Source organism: Saccostrea echinata, unplaced genomic scaffold, assembly GCF_033153115.1.
Source record: "Saccostrea echinata isolate AGI-Se365-2 ecotype Australia unplaced genomic scaffold, CSIRO_AGI_Sech_v1 ptg000033l, whole genome shotgun sequence".
NCBI classification, from domain to species: Eukaryota; Metazoa; Mollusca; class Bivalvia; order Ostreida; family Ostreidae; genus Saccostrea; species Saccostrea echinata.
This window is the reverse complement of record NW_026889782.1, coordinates 10,648,712-10,671,336: the sequence shown is the minus strand read 5'-3', so window position 1 is coordinate 10,671,336 and position 22,625 is coordinate 10,648,712. Positions and strand designations below refer to the sequence as shown.

Sequence of the window (22,625 nt, the reverse complement as noted above, 5' to 3'; positions counted from 1 at the left end):
CACAGATAAATGATGTTTTTATTCTCGCGCATCAAAAAGTTCCTTGACAAACGGTTTGTTTAATGGATAAAAGTTATGTAATTGATCCAAAAAGTTTTTTCTTTTATCATATTTTGCTAGTTGTTAAGGGGTATATAATAAATTTATCATTATAACAGTAACTTGGTCCGAAGAGCCGTATCACGTCAAGTTGACAGGCGCGGATCATCGCGCCTGTCAACTTGACGTGATACGGCTCTTCGGATCAAGTTACTGTTATAATAATATATATTTATGTATTGTTTAATTGGACTTTTGAACATGATTACTGCTCATTATCTATATATTTCCTCTACAAGAATTCGATAAGAAAATTGCACTCATTTTATTTTGTGTCTTACACTTGAAGAACGTATATCTTATCTCTGCGTATGGAAATGTCTACCGACAGGATTCTTGTTCTTATCCTGTGTGTGAAGTTAATATTCACCTATGTAGAAGCAGCTACCGAATCCAATGATATTGATAATGTGAATTCTATTCGTTTTCTACGAGAACAACTAGAAGAACTTAAATCGGTCGTAAATGATTTAAAAAGGTCCAATAAACAATATGCTTCTGATATTAAGGAACTGAAGAAAGCCAAATATAAATGTGCAGCAAAAATTGACATTCTGGACAACATCATAAAACGAGGAAACAATGAGTTTTCGCAGACAGAGACAGAAAATATGCCTGGTAAAACAGCCGTTATTCCTGACGCAGCAGATAAAGAAAAATGGTATCCAAACCTCAATGGCTCCACGTCTAAAGACCAGTATACTGCTGCGTATAGAAACTTTCAAGAGACAGCTAATTTGGAGAGACGATCAGTATCAGGTACTCTAAATTTATTTTTTGTTTAATCAGTTTGCAGAAAAATGAAATACATTTATCTTGTGCAAAATGTTTTATGCCGCAATCGTAATGTATAAGAAATTTATTTGTGCGCAGGAATAGGAGGCAAATGCGGTTGAAAAAAGGAGTGTTTTATTTAAATGATGCACCCAGATGTGTGCTGTTTCCAGTTAAATGAAGTAATAATCAGGCAAAATCACCAACTTTGAAAAAAAAAAATGAATAGAATTTGGGATGTTTTTTTTTATTGAGAAATTTTTCTGTGTTGTTTGATTTTTATAGAAAAAAAATTGAGTATGCTAACTTTTGATACTTGAGTAGCTCATAGAATTTATAAAATGTTTAAGACTGAAATTCCAAAGCGTTCTTCTTGCACCATGCAACTTTTTTCCACTGGAGATCATAAACTCATGCATATCTGTAGCCATAAAGAATGTTAACAAATTCAGCTGATATTTTTCAACAAGTAGAGCTTACATAAAATCAAGAAATCAAGGGATGTCAAGAGGGTTTGAAAGAAAACAAAAACTAACTCTTCAGCTAGTAGCCTTAGCCACTGTTAAATCTGATCTTAAGTTTCAATTATAGATTCGATTTATACTGAGAATTAAAAACATAAACATTTAGAAAAATGATACATTTTAATTAACACAAACTAATTAACATATAGCATAGAATAGCGTAGAATTTTTACATTTCTTTTATTGATAATATTACAGAAATATTTTATCAAATGGACGAGGAACCCTTCTTCATGTATCGTATTTATTCGTTAAAAGAAAAAAAGACAATGATTCTGGTTAACTCGCTTCTAATATAGAAGTTCTGATTGTTCAAAATGCTTTTTGACGACTTATGGTGATTTCAAATAGATTTAAAATATTCTAGACCAAAAAATTAAATCAAATTAATAGTATATATGAGATCTGAGAACTACAAATTATTAAATGAACGCTCTTTTGCAGAAAATCTTGCATTTCAAGAGGTAAATGCATTTTACGCCTACATGAGTGCTTCTGAGAACCATCCCGGACATCACCAAACGATAATTTTTGACGTTGCAATCACAAACGCTGGTCATGCCTATAGCAAGAACAGTGGAATTTTTACTGTACCAACCACAGGCATCTATGTTTTTACTTGGAACATTGCTTCAGCAATTCACGACTACAGCTATACTGAACTAGTTGTAAACGCTACTCCAAGAGGTTTCATTCACACCTGCTCTCTTAACGACGCTTGTGGAAGGGTGACAACGGGAATAGTGGTAGTGGCAGTGAACCAAAGGGACGAAGTTTTCGTGCGAACCAATTCCGTATTTCCCATTGTCGGAGGAATACATAGCGATGGTGATATCCGCAGTTCATTTGCTGGTTGGCAAATTGCTTGATAGCCTGCATTTGAATTAAAGAGCAAACAAAAGAAAGACATTTTTAGAATTACTTTTGTTTGAATCGTGATGTTCTTATTTAAGAAATTTAGATCTTTCAAGAAGCCTTTTTTCCTTCAAGATTAAATAAATACGTTAAAAATATTTTAAAGTTATTTTTAACAATAGCAATCAAGGACTTTTGTGTGATGAAAATCAAAATCATGTATTTTCTTATAAAGTTATGAATTATTATAACCTTTATTCCTTAGGCTAAACCAAATTTGTCGACTTTCTGATGATGACGATAGAAACAAGAGGCCCAAGGGCTTAGAATCGCTTTCCTGAAAATTGTACAACCTATAATCTCATTTGTTTTAAGCCTCTTGGTAACCTATACATAAGGATAAAGCCTTGAATTTCCAAAAGTAGTTCAGTATGGCAACAACAGACAAAGTTTGATAATTCCAAGCCAATTTATACCTGAAATATTTAAATTTAGCCAAGAAGTAGGTTAGAGTGACTTACGTTTTGGTTGATACACTCCGATGACTCAAAGATGCATCAACTAACAAAATTTGATGATTCTAATCCAATAAGTATCTGAAATAGCCATCAAATTCCTAAAGTGGGTCACGATGACCTACTTTTCGTTTGACACACTCCGGGTACCCAAGATGCATCAACTGACAGAGATTGATAATTCCAAGCCAATTAGTATCTGAAATATTCAAATTAAGCCATGAAATTGTAAAAAGAGGTCACGGTTACTTACTTTTTTGTCAATACACTCCGAGGACTCACGATGCATCAACTGACAAAGTTTGGTGATTCTAAGCCATTTAGTATCTGAAATATTTAAATTAAGCCATGAAATTGCAAAAGTAGGTCACAGTGTCCTACTTTTTGGTTGACCCACTCAAGGACTCAAGATGCATCAACTGACAAAGTTTGATGATCCAATGCTTCAAAGTGTCCGATATATGCCTCTAAACCAATTTGAAAATGAATACCTGTAAAATTCCAAAAGTAGGTCACTGTGACCTATTTTCAGTAAGTCTGTTTTAAGTCCCCTAGGTGCATCAACTTACAAGGTTTGATGATTCTAAACCTCTTAGTATCTGAAATAATGACCTTTAATTTTTAGAAAATGATTACCATAAAATTCAGAAAGTAGGTCAAGGTGACCTACTTTTTGGTTGACACATTTTAAGGTCCCATGATGCATAAACTGACAAGTTTTGATGATCATAGGCTTCAAAGTTATGCATCAAAATGAAAATGAATACATGCAAAATTGAAAAAGTAGGTCATCATGACCTACTTTTGAGTCAACGTGATATGAGGTCCGAAGATATAACAACTGACAAGATTTGATGATCCTAGGTCTTATAGTGGGCAAAATATCAAAGATTAAACAAAACATAAATTTTGGTCAACTTTGAAGTGATCTTGATACCACGGTCTTTGCCCCAGGGTGCTCCTTGTACAATTTTCAATCTACAACATATCTTCATCCTTGTATGTAAGTTTGGTGATAATCTGCCCAGTGGTTCTTGAGAAGAAGATTTTTTAGCAACCAGTATTTTTGTTTTTATTTTCCTAATTATCTCCCCTTGTTTAAAGGTCCCATCCCTATTTTGGGTACAAATGAGAGCCCTTTGGCAAAGAATACTCTGTGACACATTTGACAAAAATTGGTCAAGGGGTTCTTGAGTTATGGCTCATTTTCCAAAATGTTGACGCACACCGCATACAAACTTGGACCCAATTTTGTCGCATTTCTCGTACCCCTAAGAGTCATATTTTAAGAAGTGTTCATACATACATTAACCGTATCCAAGCATACTCGCTGATTGAGAAGAATGAAAATAACAATAGTAATGATATCTCAGATCCCAAAGTGACCTTATCACCAAAAGTTATCCAACCAGATTCAAATAAATATACTGAAAGAAAAAAGAAACGCAGGGTAAACGTTTGAGGTGATATAATCTTATTTTTTCTTATGTATTTTCGAGTAATCCTATCTAACATTTAAAATCATCTTTCATGAAAATGTAACTAAAATCTCTTTTGATTTTGCCTTATAATTCATAAGTTATTGAAACTCATATGACGATACCCCCTAAAAGTGAAAATCGAAAATTCTCATTATCTTCCATGTCTCATTCGTGCATCTGTCAAAACCTTGATTCGTCTTTGAATGGAGTTCATCAGTGTGTGTATCTTTCAAACAAGGATATTTTTCCCTTTCCATAAGCCAGCCCTTAGTTGAAAGAGACCAGCTTGGGCATTTCGAACCCTATCATCCACTTAGTCCCAAAGATGTTCAATGAGAAAAAGTTGGACTTTAAGGAGACAAGTCGAGTAGGTAAATGTGATTGTTTGCGAGAAAGTCTTGACAAACCCTGGTTACATTAGGCGCGGGGTAAACACGCTGAAACAGTGAGGCAAACGACGCGTGCATGTGCCACTGAGAGGAACACCAACGTAAAGTTGACGAGCTCAAAAAAGAAAATCACGCAATCGGTTTCTTTCAGCTTTAGGGTGAATGAAATGATTTCGATAGCCTAATGTATTTAAAGCAGTTTTAGTGATAGTAGGGTTGCAAATAAAGAGGTGGCAAGATGAATAATCCGATCTTGACGTGGGTCTGTTATGCGTCTACGTCATCGTCACGGTTGATTGGAAACCATTCCAGGACCTCTCTGAAGACGGGTAAGACTATCTATGAGGGAAAATTTACAAGATATTTCACAGCAACCCGTTGTTGCTTTTTTCCTTACTTAGGTGTAAAAGCCAGACCCCATGGAACTTTCGTAAATTGTACCATGATTGCAAGAAATTCATATCATCTGTAAATATCGAAAAACAATATGTATACCCCAAGCGCATCAAATGGTACAACAAAATGTGTTAACAAATTTGTCGTCATCAATTTGCACGCGTTTTTGGCTTTTTACCATTTTCCCTACGTGACATCATACATTTCACGGTTGAGTAATTCTGAACACTGATTTAAGGTACTCCAGTCCTCAGGTTCTGAAAATCAGCTTTTAAGTAATTGAAAATGCTTACAAAAATGTCTCTGATTTAACATAGTAACGTGAATTTACCCATGGAATTTCTTCAAAGTTCATTATTATAGTTAATCATATTATATAGGGAAAATTATCAAATCTCAAACATATTTTCAGGAAATGCGAATAAAAACACCAGATATGCATTTTCTAATTGAAAATTAATCAACAAATATAATTTAGGACAAAAAGATATAGGTATCCAGGCATTTGGAGAAAATTGCATCTTTTTATGCTTATACGGTATTTTAGTTCTTCTTTTTACTTTAATTGTCATATAATACATAGTGTAAAAAGTTTGTGCTATCATTGCTAGGCATCACATATCACATCTAATTTCATATCATGCTAATAAGCTGTGGTATCTAATGCTAGACTACAGGGAATTCGATTTCTCTGAAAATGAATTCCTTTTTCTTGTTTTATGGGGTACAAATTTCAACGTTTTACAAGACTGTTTCTAAGACTTCACAGAACCTTGAATCATATTAAGATGCATAAAATAAAAATTGTTGCACGAAAAGATCTCAATTTCAAGCTTCATTTTGACACTTTTTAAATAAAGTAGTAAATTTAAGAGTTATCCTTCCCAACTAAGGATCGGATATCCTTAAGTGCACAGTAACCAAGTTTCTCATCTGGCAAGTTTTCGTAATTTTCGGTTATGCGGTCAAAAAGATCTCGCATATTATGTTACCCAGCTTTTCTTTTTCCTTTCAGTATATTTTTCATACCTCAAGTTTGCAAAAATATTGCCCAAGCGTGCACATTTTTTTTCCAAAGTGCGTTAATTTTGTCCCAAATTTAGCGCACTTTGAAAAATTTTAAAACGCGTAATTAATAACAGATACCTCAATCAGTGGCGGATCCATAAGGGGTCAGGTGAATTGCACCTACTTTTGATTTTTCTTTCAAGAGGAATAGATTGTAAAATACATATTTTCATCAAAAATAATGCAACAGTACTGCGTAGGAACAATGTAAACCTGTTTTTCAAAAATAAAACCTACATAAATATTTGGTTGCAAGTTAATTCAAGAGCATGCTGTCATGAACCTTTACAAACTGGTTTCTTTATAATTTTTTACAAAAAAGGTCTTATATTTCCAATGTTTTACTGAGTGGTCATGACAAATCACTTATTTTCATGTGGTCCAATTTTCGTTGTTTGTCAAAATTATATTGGTTCGTGGGGATTAGATTTAATTCGTTTTTAGAGAATTGTTGAGTTATTATATATTTGAAATTTAACATCTCATTGAGGACATAAATTCCTGTGTCTCCATACCTCGAAAACTCGAGGATTAATGAAACATGAAAATTAGTGATTTCACAGTATGGTCTTTGTTCGTGTACATGTTAGTGCTTTCTGTATACAAATGTGATGGAATTGCTCACAAGTATGAACAATGAACAATGCATTATTGGACCTTCAAAATAATACAAAAGATCTGAAGTAAATGGCACTGTTCAAAGTAACAAGCGCACAACGAAGCGTACACTAGGCAAAATTGCTAACGCACCACTTATTATTCTTATTTGTGAATTGATCATTTTCCTGATTGGTACCTAAAATTTTCAACAATTTTTCACCAGAGAAATGCATAATCTTTGAATTGTTTTAATTTTTTTTTTTTACAAAATTCTTCTAAGGAACCCCTGCAGATTTCATACTGGCTGCCTTAGCAGGCTCTTCAAGAGTCAAACGCCGCATACGGTGTAACTTTTTTCTGAGTTTTTAATCAGTAGAAACATAAAGAACACAGCCACAAAGAAAAAATTAGAAATTTATTCCACCAAAAAGTATGGATATGATTTTAATTTTTTCTATGAAGTGGTTACAGTTCAGTAAATATTGCTGTTATTTATCAGTTAAAACATTTAAATGTCTCATTTTTTATTAAAGTAACATAATTTTATATCAAAAACATCATAAACAAGTTTTGAAAAGAAAACTGTTAATTTATTTAGGTGGTGCGTTAGCAATTTTGTCTATTGTATGCCGAAAAATCCAAAGTCTCGAGTTTTCCATCAACCAATGCCACGGTTCAAATCAAATGAAAAACAAAGTCCTTCATGCCGAAAGCGAATTCCTAATAAATGAAAGTGAGATTCCAAAGCCTAACGGAGTTCGTGAAGACAAATAGAAGAAAGAGAGGAAGGTACACTTAAATGAAAAACTAAAGATGAAATGAGGAACAGGTTGCTGTCCTTTAAAAAGGGACTGCAATACGTGGACCATATGCATGTGTTTCTACAGGAAATTCAAAGAAAATTTCTAGATTTAGTGATTTTAAAAAGGTGTAATTAAATTCAATTTTTTTTTGTACATGTATCTTGTAATTTTCATCGTTATTTAAGTCTGCTTAATTAGGCTGTAATGATAAAAAACCATGACCTTGAAATTTTGTGAGTATGAAATGTTCAATCTAATAAAAATTAGATGTTCCGAATTCGCTACCGCTTCTCAAAAGAAGCGGTAGCGGATTGGGAACGTATAATTTAAATTAGATTGTGAAATGTTGATCTAGGTATCTATCACAATTGTAAACACTGGTAAAGTAGCCTTTAAAATTAACTACAGAATTAAATGAGGCCTAAGCGTGCAGGTGTCGTAATGGTTGAATTGTAACTCCGTTGGCGGATCCAGGAAGGGGGGGGGGGTGTCGGATGTTGTAACCCCATTCATTTTTGCAGAAAGAGGAAGAGAGAGTGTGAGTTTTTTCTGTAATATAGATATTTTTACGTCTAGTATTTTCAATAAAATAAGTACTTCAATCTTTGCCCTTTCTGCTCTCTAGATAGAGTTTTGCTTCTTGCTTTTCTCCTTATACTTTCACAACCCCGGCCCCGGGCCTCGACCACCCACACTCTTCGATATCATTGGAAGATTCCAGCGAACGTAAACAGCTATTTTTGGACCATCTTCTGAAGTAACTAACTTTAAGAAGTATGCATAAAAAGTCATGAAAGTGAGTGTGCATAAGAGAATATTTATCTCCTTATATTGTGAGGATATTTTAATCAATAAAGAGAAAGGTTCAAAATGTCCCCGTAGTATGTTGGGGAGGGGGCTCACTTTTTCTTAAAAAAATAATCTTTTGTTATAATTTGAATTGTTAAGTTTTGATTTGCATTGGAAGCTCCCCCGCACTTTTTGTTGCGGGAAGGTTCAAATTACGGACAATCAAACATTTAAAAGAAATCAAAGTGTACCAAAAAGTTAAGACGAAGTCCCTCCCCCAGAAATAGGATTCTAGGATTCAGGTTGTTATTTTAATTAATTTATTTATTGTTGCTAGTCAAATCTTTTTGGAGGTTGCCCCCTTTGAAAACTGTTGCTACGGACTTGAATATAAATGCCTGCAGTGTGACCTAGAGCCCCCCCCCCCTTTTCAAAAAGTAAAAAAAAAAACTACTGAATCCGACGCTGTACTGGAGCACTAGAGGGTCTCGGCACTAGAGGGTCTCGAGTTATCTAAAACGATGCTAGGTTATCGATTAACTCGATCAATTTAAAAACACAAAAAAATTAATTTTGTGCGTTCTTTTCTCTGCCTCTTTTAAATAACGGAATGGGTTATATACAACACCTGCAATCATAACTTCTCGACAAAACAACGTGTTTTTTCGAGCTATCCAGAAGGTCTGAGAAGATGCTATTGACAATCTCATGGCACGTGTGTAGATCTAGGCTATTTGGTCTTGCAAGGACAGGTGTGTGCACTGTTTGCTAGTGATGCTTAGACTGGTGACGGTATTTGCTACGGACATGAAGAACTATACACCGGTTTCATAACATGTGCATTTTTTTTTTCTAGTGAAAATTGGAGTAAATTAAAAGTCGAACATCTTGGATATGGGGTAACCCATATAATATCATATTACAACGACCGTCAATGCATCCATGGACGAGTTCATTGGTTACTCTGAAAGGTGGCACAGATCAACCTTTCGTTAACATTTTCTACAATGAACTGCCTACTTTGAGTGATTGTACTTTCATAGCAAAGTTGTTAAATTCTATTCCCGATTGGCCTATAGTTTTGTCATTTAAAAACATCGGGCTATTTCGATAAATGTAACCCATAACGGCTGGGACTTGATATCTGTACTAGATTTATACGGAAGATATCCTATCATTGGAAAGATAGATGGTACACTTGTAGCACAAATCTGTAGTACACAGAATTTTTTTTTGGTGTTTCTCTCTTTCCCCCACATGGACAAACGTTGCTACAGGCCTCTATCAAGCTATATTTGGATTGCTGTCAATAAAATTATTTTGCGAACCTTGATGCACAAAACTAATGCCGGTAAATCTTTTAAAACCTAGTAGTTGAATTAAGTTTTTAATTCAACATGTTCAAGCTGTTAAGCTATCTACATAAGTTCTTCCTACTTATTTAAAATGATTGTACCATAGAATTTAGTTTGTATATTAGGATACATGTATTAAAGAGAAATTCATATCTTGGTTACGCCAATAAATAAATACGATGTGCAGATTTTAGAGCGAGGTTTGCCATTGATTGGCATATTCTAATTCGAAGAGGGCGAATTGTTCCAAGGGCAAGTTGTCTTAGAGGCGAACTCTCTTGCATCCTCGCGCATGCGTAGCCTGACGTAAGCCCATGGCATCCGGTTTAACGCCACTTATATATTTTCTGCGTGGACCTCAGGGTCCACGCAATGAAGAAAAATGAGGAATTTTAAGAACTTAAAAATTTTTAACATGTACGCAATTTTTCTTTTTCTGTAGTCTGAAAAATGAAATTTTAAACACGTCAGATACTTGTTTCCTCTTGTTAAAAAAATTGGACAGTTTTTCATTTATTATTTTTTTTTTTAAAAATCTTTCATTACTTATGATTTTTTGGCAGGAAACATCTCAGAAAATCCAGCTTTTTATACCAAACTGGCAAATATTTTCCGATCCAGAGTACTTTGATTCCAGGGTGTAATCATCAATGTTGAAAACTTCTACAGTCCTCATACGGGTATTTTCTCAGCTACATATCTGGTATATTTGGACTCTCAGTGACAATCACTATAACAACACATCCTGCTGCATACATTACTATACTTAAAAATAGTGATGAAGTCATCTCCATTGTAGCGACAGAGAGTCATACGAAGTAATTTCGACAATTGTAGTCTTACCATTAAACTGACATAACTCCATATATGCAAGAACCAAAAACTATAATGCTACCAATGTGTAAAATGTGCTTTCACAAACCCTCTTACGTGGATGAGAAACTTAAGATGAAAGCAAAATTGCATACATTGAGTATCAATCCTTGTAGATAAATAAAAATATACATTCTTTATTACAACGGAAAATATTCTTGGATGATTTCATTGGTTGCATATATAGTACCAAACAGTAATAGATAAGATTATGCAGATCATCCCTCTCTTTTATCTGTTTGTAAAAATACATATAATATATTGCTTTGTTTGTTTGTTTGTTGTTTGTTTGTTTGTTTTTTGCTTGTTTGTTTGTTTCTTTTTTTTTTTTGGTTTGTTTTTTTTTTTTTTTGGGGGGGGGGGGGGGTAATCGATTTAGATTTTTTTCATTCGTCGTAACGACAATTATTGGAATGAGTAATCATTCGTTAACAACCCTAATAACATTAAATGTTTGAAAAAACATTAAGAAAATAAAAGAAAATAATTCTTTTTGTTTTTGCTTATGGATTAAAAAAATGTTCTATTTTTGTGTTTCAACAATGGAGAAAAAAAAATTGAAAAATAAAATTTGTAAAAATGTTCTTCATCACAAGAGAGAAAAGCACCTGTCATGTAAAACTACTTTTGATAGATGCATATAAGATATAACATATAATATAACAGATAAGGACAAAAACCAGTATACCACTAGGTCATTTAGACTTGATCACCTTTTAATAATCATGGATCCTTGGAAATGTATACACACTGCTTTCTTTTGGATTTTGCAATTATGTTCCATAACCCTGAATTTCGCAAGAAAATCTTCCAATGACGAGCAGTTGCAAATTATTCAGAAGCTTGGTGAAGAACTCGAAGGTCTCAAAGGCATTGTTTTTGATTTGACGTTTTCCAAAGATATGTACGAAAATGAGATTAGAAAACTAAAATTAACAATTGAAGATCTTCAAAAATCCAACCACCTGTTGATTGAAAAGGTCAGTGCTCTGGAGACAGAAATACCAAGGAAAACCACTGAACTGCTCACAACCAAAGCTGGATGTAGTACTACTAGCATGGAAGATCAGGAGCGCCAAGATGAGAAAACAATCCAAGAAAGTGATGTTAAAGAACATACAGTCCATTGTCAGGAAGAAGGGGCCAAACTAAGACGACTACTTATAGGTATATTTGAATTTAAAATAAATTTTATAAAATTTGCCCATTGTTTCGGGTTTCTTTCTTATATTTTTAAAAACCATTTTGATATCACTGCTAGCAGTTTTACTATTTCAACAGCAGAAAACGTGTTTTTACGAATTTATCATTTTAATCAAAATCACGATTTAGAAAGGTTGGATCTTCAACATATTAGATGGATATATATTTGGAAAATACGTGTGAACATAATTATTGACTTTCTACATGTTCGTATGGGTATGTACATGTAATTTATTGTCCATTTGTATTTGTGTATGTTAATTTCTGTGGGGCTACAATTTAGTTATTTTTCCCAATGACAGATACAAGTGCAAATCTACCAATACCCAAAGGGACGGCATTTTATGCGTACATGAACGCCTCTGAGTTACATCCGGGTCAGCATCAGACAATCATTTTTGATGTTGACGTCACAAATGCTAATCGAGCTTACAACAAACACAGTGGCCTTTTCACGGCTTCAGATGCCGGTATGTTTGTTTTCTCATGGACCATAGCATCTTTCAGTGCCAACTACGACATCTACACAGAAATGGTGGTTAACTCAAATCCCATAGGAAGCATCATTACAAGTGGAGAGCCTTGCTGCTATTTCACCTCCACTGGAATCAATGTTGTGTACCTGAATCAAGGGGACGTGGTATACATCAGAACTCATCCGAAATTTGGGATCGGAAATCGTATTTTAAGCCTTCCAGGAGTACGAAGTACGTTTTCAGGATGGCAAATTGCCTAAATTCATCTTTGGCCAAAGTTTTGAAAATATATAACGTTACAAACATTTCGACAGCTGGTCAGTAAATATTTGTTGACTAAAGAAATAAAACATCAAAGCATGTTTTTTCGAAAAGTTTTATATGATTGAATAATTCCTTGCTAACTAATTGGCTGAGATCCAATATTGTTGAAGTCATAGTTATGTTCACGAGACCGTGCAGATAAACAAATCATTTCTCCCCTACATTTGAATAAAAATAGATCGAAAATTTCCAGACTGATAAATTAGGTATAAAAAGTTATGTTCACCTGCACAAGAGATCTCAGCTTAACAAAACGTTTACTTTCAAAAAATAGATCAAGAACTTTTGTTATTTCAGCTCTCCTGACTTCCTGGTGAACATAATATTTATTTTTTCTAAGTCGCACCTAAAATCAATGTAGATTAAGAAGTTCCAAATTATTAAAATTATATCTATTTTAATTTCGCTTCTCTTACTGCGTTCCGCTAAGACTTCAACAAGTTATAACACAATCGAAGAAGATGAGAAGGTTTGCTCTAGGTGTTTACGTCACTGAATCATATTGCTGTTTTTAAAGATATTTAGCCACCTCCGATGTACAATATTCATCCGAAGGGCGAGGTGAATATTGTACTCCTCAGGTGGCTAAATCATCTGGTTCACCTCAAAATAGCAATAGTTGTATAATAAGCAATTGCCGCCAAACAAACAAAGTTGTTCATTTGCTTTTTATCCATCTTGTGCTTATCTCCCCCAATACAAAGTCCATGGGACAAGGTTTGCATAATCGATGGGTTCTTGGCCTGTCCACAAGCACCTGTTCTAAATACAGATTTTGATTACCACAATGAGTCAGACAAGAGCCATATAAGTGCCAGTGTATGAAGTTTGTTTTGATTAAGTTGTTGTTGATGTGGTCCCTGAGTACTAGTGTCCAAGCCTCTAAAACACGTAAACCATATGAGTGAACAAGAGAAAGAAATTTCACTACAGATAAAATTAATATTTACACACGGTCTGATTTCCTCTTGACTACTGATGACTAAACATACATTTTTAAATCATTTAATATAAAATGAACGAACTTTTTCACAAGATGAAGTGTAATTCAGCAAAAAAATATCATTGTTCTCTCAGCTAATGATTCAATCATATCACAATATGAGCATTATCAGACACCCACAGTCGATTAGCTTTGTTCCTTTCTCTTTGCTTTTGGTCTTCTCGGAGTGACTGATCAATTAAATGCCTCATTAATTATCATGAAAACTAGCACAACGGTGTTTTAAAATCGGACCTACAGGTGAAAGAAAACAAGCCTAATCAACCGTGGATTTTCGACTATGCAATATGAAGGGAAACCGTTTCCTTTATTTCTAACAAAATGAAAATAAATATATATGGCTTTTAAATATCACGGAGAATTAACAGCAAATACATGTGTAAATATATTTAGATTTAGTACAGTATAGCAAAACATTCGTGTCTGGGTGTAACTTATCTAGAACACAACAATTAATTTTAAGATAATACAAGCATTACTCTCTATGTGTTACATTCATACCACTGCAGGTACACAAAAGACGCTAAAATGTACAGTATATTCACTACTTCAGATGGAATTTGTATTATAGCATCCTAAGCAACATACAAACTCACACAATTTATATATTATAAATGTTAACACTGACAGAGGAAGTTCAGGATTTGCATTAATCAGTCAACTCACTAGATATTAAATATACAGTTTATATTGCATCCCATTATAAGAATATTCTAACGCACAGTAAAAAATTCAACAAGAAAGAAACTAAAACATGAAATTATAATTAGTCTCATTGACTTAATTTGGAATTGGATTTCACATTCTTGGCACATAATATTCATGTATTTATATACATGTAACAATAAGTTTATTTTTTATCCTTATCATCATCATCATCATCATCATCTCTCTCTCTCTCTCTCTCTCTGTGTAAGATTGCCTCTTAATCTTAAATCAACAATATTGTAAAAAAAAAAAACCCAAAAAAAACAAGATGTGTTTGTGAAACACTGATGCCCCCATATGGCAGCTTATGGCAAAGGTTAAAGTTTCTCAAATGCAAGTCTAAATCCAGGCCAAAAGATAAAAATGTTGGTACCGAAAGAAAGGTCTTGTCTCGAGGAATATACCTGTGAAATTTGAAAGCCCTAGCTGCAACTGTTCAAAAGTTATGGCCAAGGTTAAAGTTTTTTTAAAGTAAGTAAAATGTCAAGGTCAAAGTTGTTGGTCTCCAAAGGAAGGTCTTGTCACAAGGATTACATATATGAAGTATGAAAGCCCTAGCACCAACCATTCAAAAGTTATGGCCAAGGTTAAAGTTTTTCAAAAGTAGGTCAAACTCCAAGGTCAAGGTCAAAGTTGTTGGTATCCAAAGGAAGGCCTTGTCACAAAGAATACACATGTGAAGTCAGAAACCCCAAGCACTAACTGTTCAGAAGTTACGGCCAAAGTTAAAGTCTCATAAAATTTTGCAAAAGTAGGTCAAACACCAAGGTCAAGGTCAAAAGTCAAATATGATGGTACCCAAAGAAAGGTCTTGTCACAAGGAATACACATGTGAAATATGAAAGTCATAGCTCCAACCAATCAAAAGTTATGGGCAAGGTTAAAGTTGACAACAGACAGACAGACAAAGAGATAAACAGACAAAGACAGACAGGACAAAAACAATATACCCCGGGGGAATAAAAATCCACACAAACACACACAAAATTACACACTTCCACAATTTCTTCCCACTGGTGTAATACTAAATAACAATACAGGAATACTGATTTCGATAAAATCTCATACAAAACTGATTTTGTTTTCAAAAACAAGAAATCAAACAAAGAATTGCTAGAATATAATCAAACTAAGAAAATACCATGGATTTAATAATTATTAAAATACACAGGAGTGCTATGTCTCTCTTATAATTTATGTTATGTTAATTTTCATACAATTAGAAAGTAAAAAAAAAAAAGGCAATGTATCGTCATTCACTTGTTGAATGTATCAGTGTGTGTGTTGAAGAGAATGGGGAGGAGAGGGGCTAAATGAGCCATTGGTTGGTTTACATTGGAACCTAACCAATAATCTGTACACTTTACATTCCAAACAAAATTTCTGGGAAACAGAATTTAAATTTGTATATACCAACTATAAAAATTATGTTTCAGAAATCCAGACACTTAATCATTTTGGAAGATTTGCTCAGGAACATAGGTGTCTAGATTAACAAGGTTTGACTGTAGATGCTACATGAATTGAAAAATTTAGGTGATATGTTCTGTAACTGTGTATATTTCAATAATGTACTATATAAAGCAAACAGTGTAGCAAGTTATAGTGATGTTAAAATTACTAAATTTAAAACAATGTAAAACCTCAAATTTCAGAAGAAAAAAATTCAAATGCATCAAACAAGTTCATAATTCCTAGCTATAATCATCCAAACAAAGCTACCTATGAATATTCATGGTCTTTAAATAATAAATATTCATCAAATCTTTATTTAGCAGCATGCCTTTGTAATTCAAATATCTCAACATGCATTTCAAAATTTTGTGATAATTTTCTTGAGAAAGGAAAATAACTTTTCAACAACCCTGAACAGTATTTTTAACATACATTACGTCATTGAAAATTAACAACTTTTTCATAAGGTACAGAAATTTTAGGAGAACACATATAACAAGAAAATTGGAGTGCACTCTTAGTTTTTTTTTCTTCCAATAATACTGGCATATGAATCTGAAGATTTCCATTGGTAGTATAATTAATCCATGTATACTTTCAAACAAACTCTCAAAACTTTTACGTACATATAAAAATATCAGATTTCAATCAATTAGACAAACATGATTCCATCAGAGATCTGATTATATGTGTTAATGTTTTTGATTATAAACAAAACTTATGAATGGATTTCAGCACCAGGCAAACATATAACAATTATTCAACAATTAAATCTACAAATAACTATGAACTTTTCTGCTTACTAGGCCAAGCTTTGTACAGCAGAATTATAGAAGATATCATTCCAAACATTCCATTCTGGAACCGCGATAACTTTCCAGACCACAGGACCAGGCCTGGTGGAAGCCAGCTGATAGCATTGGTGAAGTCGGCCATGTCTTGGATCAGGGTTAGATAACTCTCCTGAATCTCACTCACTACAGTTGTCTTTCTTTCTGATCTTACCTGGTCTTCACTACAAGAAATAGACACAAGATTACAATATAATGAAACTAACTCTAGATTACAATATAATGTACATAACTCAAGATTACAATATAATGTGACTTTAATGTAACACATTGAGTTTAGTAATAGCGAGCACAGCAAGTGGCGCAAATCACTGCTCGTCATTTCGAACTCTTAAAGCAACACCTGGGTGAAGAGAAAATTTGGACAATGAAATTTGGAAAATGAAATTTTTTCCACAGTTACCTATGGACCAACAATCCTTTGCAAAATGCATCTCGCCACAATCTACAATCTACATTGTAACAACTGTTACAAAAGTTCTACAAAAAAATTAGCTCACCTTGATTTTAATTACTGAATATTGCAGATCAGGGATTAAACGTTCTTTATTAATTTTAGCACTGTTCAGACTGTTTTGCTAATATGCAACTTAACATCATGTGACTTCAGAGCCTAAACGTACCAAATGTCACGTGCAGTTTGGAGAACGGGCTCTAAATTAAAACTTAATAAGGTATCTGTACTCGCCTAAATGGTCACGCCGTCAACATATTATTTTTGACATTGAAATTCTAAAATAGTGTAAAACCTACTGAGTCTGCATAATGATTAATTAAAAAGTTCTGTCAATGTACAGTAATTAGCTTGCCACCGTTAATAGTGATATGATGTTAATAATTCTTATGAGAGATTGAGCCATCATTAATAAATTTTTTGTTTGATGTACTCCAACCAACATTTTTTTAAGGTGTGTAGGTAGGTAGGTATCTACATTTTTTGAATGATCTTATAACACAATGATAATTGTCATTAAAATCACAAACTTAGAAATTTAGTACTGATGCTTTCATTACAATGTAAACACAGGACAGCTAGACAGATTCAATATTTATTGCTGTAAACTCTTAAAATGAATGATAAACCTAAACTTTAAAAACAATAAAGACAATCTGTATTTCAGTTGAAACAAAAAAGAAATAAAATAAAAAATGTAAGGTACTGAAAAAATGACTGGGTAGGGATGATTTTGATAGGTTGGTCGGAGTACATCAAACAAAATTTTTATTGTTGGCCTAGAGTGCATCAAATATTTTTATTATTAAAAATAATAGGCTTAGACCTGTAGACATACATTACTTATTTAAAACAACAATGCTTTATTCCTTCTTGCTTTAATGAAATGAAAAAAAAACCTAACCTAAATTCTTCTTTGCAAGATACCTGCAATAAACTCACCTTTCCTCTGATGACTGTAACAGCTTTTGTTTCTTAAGTTCTTTGAGTTCTTTCTTTAAAGATACTATTTTTGCTACCATTCTATAGAATAAGAAAGAAAAGGTTCAAAAGCTTTGCCAATTTTTTAACACTTTCTTCACTAGTAATTGCCCCTTTTGAGAACTTTTGTTTTTTTTTTCAGTTTTAAGTACTCAGTGAAACAAATAAGAGCAATGTCATTTTATTGTCTCTAGGTGTTGGTATGTCTGCCTAGTGATTTAGCGGTTCCAGCAACCCTCTCCAAAACCCCTTCTCAATTAAGTGGGAGGTCCTGGGTTTGTGCCAGAATTTTTTCTCGACCTGAGATACACATCTATTTTGCACCAAAGTAAAAACATGAGGTCCATGGGCCACGACACTCACCTGAGTCACTATTGCCCTTCAGTCCTTCATCAGCAGATTTTTTCCCCTATACATTTGTATTTAAAACTTAGATTACATATTGTGGACCGGCCCTACCTCAGGAATCATAATTTGACAAACTTGAATCTACACTACCTGAGGATGCTTCCAGATATATATGAATAATCATGTCTTTGCTGCTCTTGATTGATTGATTGTATGTTGTTTAACATCCCATTCAAGAATTTTTCACTGATATAGAGACCTCACCATGGTACGCTGAAGGACTTAAAAATTTAGAACTATACTCAGCACAAGGGCAATCAAGCAGCAATTGATCTTTATCATGCCAACACCTACTGTGACACGGGACCTCAGTTTTTAAGGTCTCATCCAAAAGACACATGAATTTCACTTCTAGTGCCAGGCACATAATGGAGGAACAGTCACTACCTATGTTTACATCACAGATTTGACGAAGCGAACAAGAATCGAACCTGGGCCTTCCAATCATGTAGAGAGTGCCCTATCGCTAAGCTACCAGTTACCGGGCTGTTTGTTGTTCTTGATAAGAAGATTTTCCAAGATTTTTTCCTAGAACATATTATTATTTAAAACTTAGATTACATATTGCAGCCCCTCCCTGGCTCAGGGGGTCATGACTTGAACAAATTTGTATCTACACTGCTTGATTGATTGATTGTTTGTTGTTGTTGGAGAGCTACAAATTTTGACCTATACTCGACACTCAGGGCCATTGAGCAGTGAGGGATCTTTTTCGTGCCAGCACCTACTGCAAAACAGGACCTTGGTTTATAAGGTCTCATCCTAAGAATGGGTCTCCACCTCCCGCAGTGGGATTCGAATATAGGATCAACTCCTTATACTCTAACCACTGCGCCACGAGGGTGACTACACTGCTTGAGGATCCCCATTGCGACCCAACCTACCCCAGGGGTCAAGATTTGAAACAAAAACTTGAATCTACACTGCCTGAAGATGCTTCCATATCAATATGACTTTTTTCATGGCTTTGCTGTTCCTGGGATGATTTTTAAGTTTTTCCTATACACAGTTGAACTTCGGTATCTTGAAACCAATATCTCAAATACCATGGATATGTTGAAGTGATCTTTAAGTCCCAAAAGCTTATTTCTTAAGTATTTTATCCTGGATATCTCGAATCCTCCAATATTTCGAAGTATTTTCTTGGTCCCATTGAGTTTGAGATAACAAGGTTTGACTGTATTCCTATGTAAATTTTAGATCCCCTATTGTGCCCTCAGCCCGGGGGTCATGATTTGACCAAACTTGAATCTACACTGCTTGTGAATGCTACCACATTAATATGACTGACCAAGGCTTTGCTGTTTTCGAGAAGAAGATTTTTAAAGATTTTTCCTATATATCCCCATGTATAACTTTGATCATCTATAGTAGCCCCACCCTACTCACAGGGTCATGACCTAAATCTACACTATGTCCAGTCTAATTAAAATGACATGTTACATGTAGATCCACTTAGCTAGTAATTTTAAATAAATTGCACTATGTCACGAAGCTTTCATATAAGTTTCATTTTTTCTGGTCCAGTGGTTTTAGAGAAGATTTTTAAGTGACCCAACCTAATTTTTTTCTATTCTTTAATTATCTCTCCAAAGAAGAGGGTGTGGCCCTTCATTTAAAAAACTTGAATCCTCTTCAACCAAGGATATTTTGTGCCAAGTTTGGTTGAAATTGGCCCAGTGGTTCTGGAGAAGAAGATGAAATTGTGAAAATTTTACATCAAAGATGACGACAACAACAAAGACAATGGACAAATTTCGATCAGAAAACTCACTTGATCTGAGGGCTGAGGTGACCTTAAGACACAAATGGTTTGATGGAGCCTCAGTGAGGCCTTCAAGGGAAAACACAAAATAGAATAGTGTAAAAGGGACAAGTTTTATTGGTCATACAGCAAATAAATATTGTCAATGACAAGCCTTGTACTTGAAACCAGGGCATTTTCAAGGTTTATAGCTAAGCAAAATGTCCTAATTTCTATCTCAAGTCCTTGTCAACATTTACAGGCAGTTTGTCATTGGCTAAATCTTTAAATTGTTTTCAAATTCTATGCAATGCCAATGTTTTATTTCTGGTGGACATCAGCACATTAATAACTATATTTGGTATAAGACTTAAGAGCACAGATATGTGGTAGTTTATTTTTAGCAGCTATTGTGAAATTTTTTTCTTGAGTGATGATGAAGGGAGGATAAATACTATAAAAGCAATTATAACACAATTACATTATAACTGTTTCTTCAGTTGATGGGATAATTAAGCAACCCTCAAAAGTATAATTAACTCACCTCGCCTATTGCAACCCTATCTAACATACATGTACTGTACATAAAAAAGAAAATTACTTGATGATGTCTGCAAAAAGAGCTACTGCCCAGGCCACAAGACTGCCAACCACCCATTTCCATGGCGTAAAGGATGTGAGTACTTTTTTATCAGCTAGCCAATAAATGTGTTCTACAGGAAAGAAGATCTGGTAGGTGATGTTAGTGATCAGACTCATCAGGCGGACAACCGGGTTCTTTTCCTGTAAAAAATTGTCGTTCATTCATAAATCAAATTAAAAAGGGGAAAATGTGTGTATGATAATAATTATATCTTGGTAATTTTATCAATTATACTTCAACACCAAGGTGGATTAATATTAAACAGTATCCATTGAACATGTTGAAGGCAATTATATCTTCAACACATTTTCATACTAAATGCTAATTAACAAGATATGATATATATATTATTCTTTTTTGGAGACTTTATCAGGTTCCAGCACAATACCCTGATAAAGGAACATAGCTTGATAAAGCTATATAGGTTTATCAAGGTATTACAAATACCTTGATCAAGGTATTTTATGAAATGAAAATACAAAATAAAATTCTAAAAAAATAAATACTGAAAGTCGAGTTTTGAGTTGTTGTCAGTAAATTCACTCATGCATGTTAAGTACTCAAACACAAAGAAATCAGTAAAAAATCATGTCATGTGAGGAGACGTTCTTTTATGCTGTCTTTTTGATACCTGAGTACTTTTCGTGCACGAGTGAACACACTGACCACAACTCATAATTCGACTTTTAAATTTAATTTTTTTAGATTTTTTTTTTGTATTTTCATTACATAAAATACCTTGATCAAGGTATTTGTAATACCTTGATAAAGCTATATAGCTTTATCAAGCTATATACCTTTATCAGGGTATTGTGTTGGACCTGTTTATGTTCAATCAAAAAGCTACATTTGAATAATTTGTTAGTAAGAAAATATCCCTGTACTTGTTATTTTAATATCTAATCAATACAGTAATTCTCCAATCTTATTTTACAACTTCGTGCAGGTTATCTTGACTTTCTGGATTACTGTAGGCCTACATGTACTCCTTCACCCGACTCAACGATAAAACTTCTTGAAAATCCTTCCTAATCCCCCCCCCCCCCCCTTTCAAATCTTCTTTCTCTTGCACATTAAATGAAATCACATCACAAATAATTTTGGCAGTTTTGTACAATCATTTACAAGAGGTAAAATTCATCAATATGAGCATATTTAAACCGAAAGTAGGCAACAGAAAATCATACGGTCAGTAATTAGATCGTCCTACCTGTGCACCTGTCCCGTACCTCAAGGTAGAAAACAACATTGAAAGATCGTCAAACAACCGCATGGTGGTTCTGGCACCTCCTAATTCCGCGGAAATGGTCAGTAATTTCTTGTGGAAATTCCCTTGCCCACTGCCACCGACGCACATGGCGGCGTAGGTACAAAGACGGATGATTTTATCCCTCCCTCGATAGCTCTCTAACATGCGGACCAACTCCATGTTTACAAATAAGGGCCTACTCGATTTACACAGCTTGTGTGTTATCTGTAATGCGGTGCGTTTGATTTAAAGGTTGCGTAATGTAGTAGTGTTTGCGCTTGTTCTGTAAAGATATTTTTCTCTAATCAAATGTCAATATATATGACCTCATCAGAAGACTATATTATATGTATTTTGTTTTTAGATTATTAAAATCATTTTGACATTAAAGCGAACAAAAGTGTTATTCTTATACTCCAATCTAATTAAAATTAGATCTTTGATACGCTCCAACTAGATCGCTACACAAAGTAGCGATCTAATTGGAGCGGATCAAAGATCTAATTTTAAATAGATTGTCTTATACTCTAGTCTCTAAGTTGTTTTTTTTTAATTCTTTGCACAATTTTGAATTGTGTTTCTTTTGCTCTCTACCATAATTAAAT

General features: G+C 34.0%; 3 protein-coding genes across 3 annotated transcripts; 2 read left to right on the top strand and 1 right to left on the bottom strand.

The window, feature by feature from the left end:
- The first annotated feature begins 416 nt into the window (after positions 1-416).
- On the top strand, positions 417-2,266 carry LOC133198111 (uncharacterized). The gene is made up of 2 exons (XM_061334256.1): positions 417-858; positions 1,842-2,266. Exons 1-2 carry the CDS (start codon positions 417-419, stop codon positions 2,264-2,266), a joined length of 867 nt encoding a protein of 288 aa, XP_061190240.1.
- A 9,157-nt stretch (positions 2,267-11,423) lies between these two features.
- Positions 11,424-12,460, top strand: LOC133198110 (uncharacterized). Its single transcript, XM_061334255.1, has 2 exons — positions 11,424-11,688; positions 12,027-12,460. The coding sequence occupies exons 1-2, from the start codon at positions 11,424-11,426 to the stop codon at positions 12,458-12,460; spliced, it is 699 nt and encodes a 232-aa protein (XP_061190239.1).
- A 3,935-nt stretch (positions 12,461-16,395) lies between these two features.
- LOC133198654 (peroxisomal membrane protein 11C-like) lies at positions 16,396-22,255 on the bottom strand. The gene is made up of 4 exons (XM_061334692.1): positions 21,982-22,255; positions 20,730-20,911; positions 17,938-18,018; positions 16,396-16,705 (listed from the first exon to the last, which is right to left on the bottom strand). Exons 1-4 carry the CDS (start codon positions 22,198-22,200, stop codon positions 16,474-16,476), a joined length of 714 nt encoding a protein of 237 aa, XP_061190676.1. The 5' UTR covers positions 22,201-22,255; the 3' UTR covers positions 16,396-16,473.
- Between the last annotated feature and the right edge of the window lie 370 nt (positions 22,256-22,625).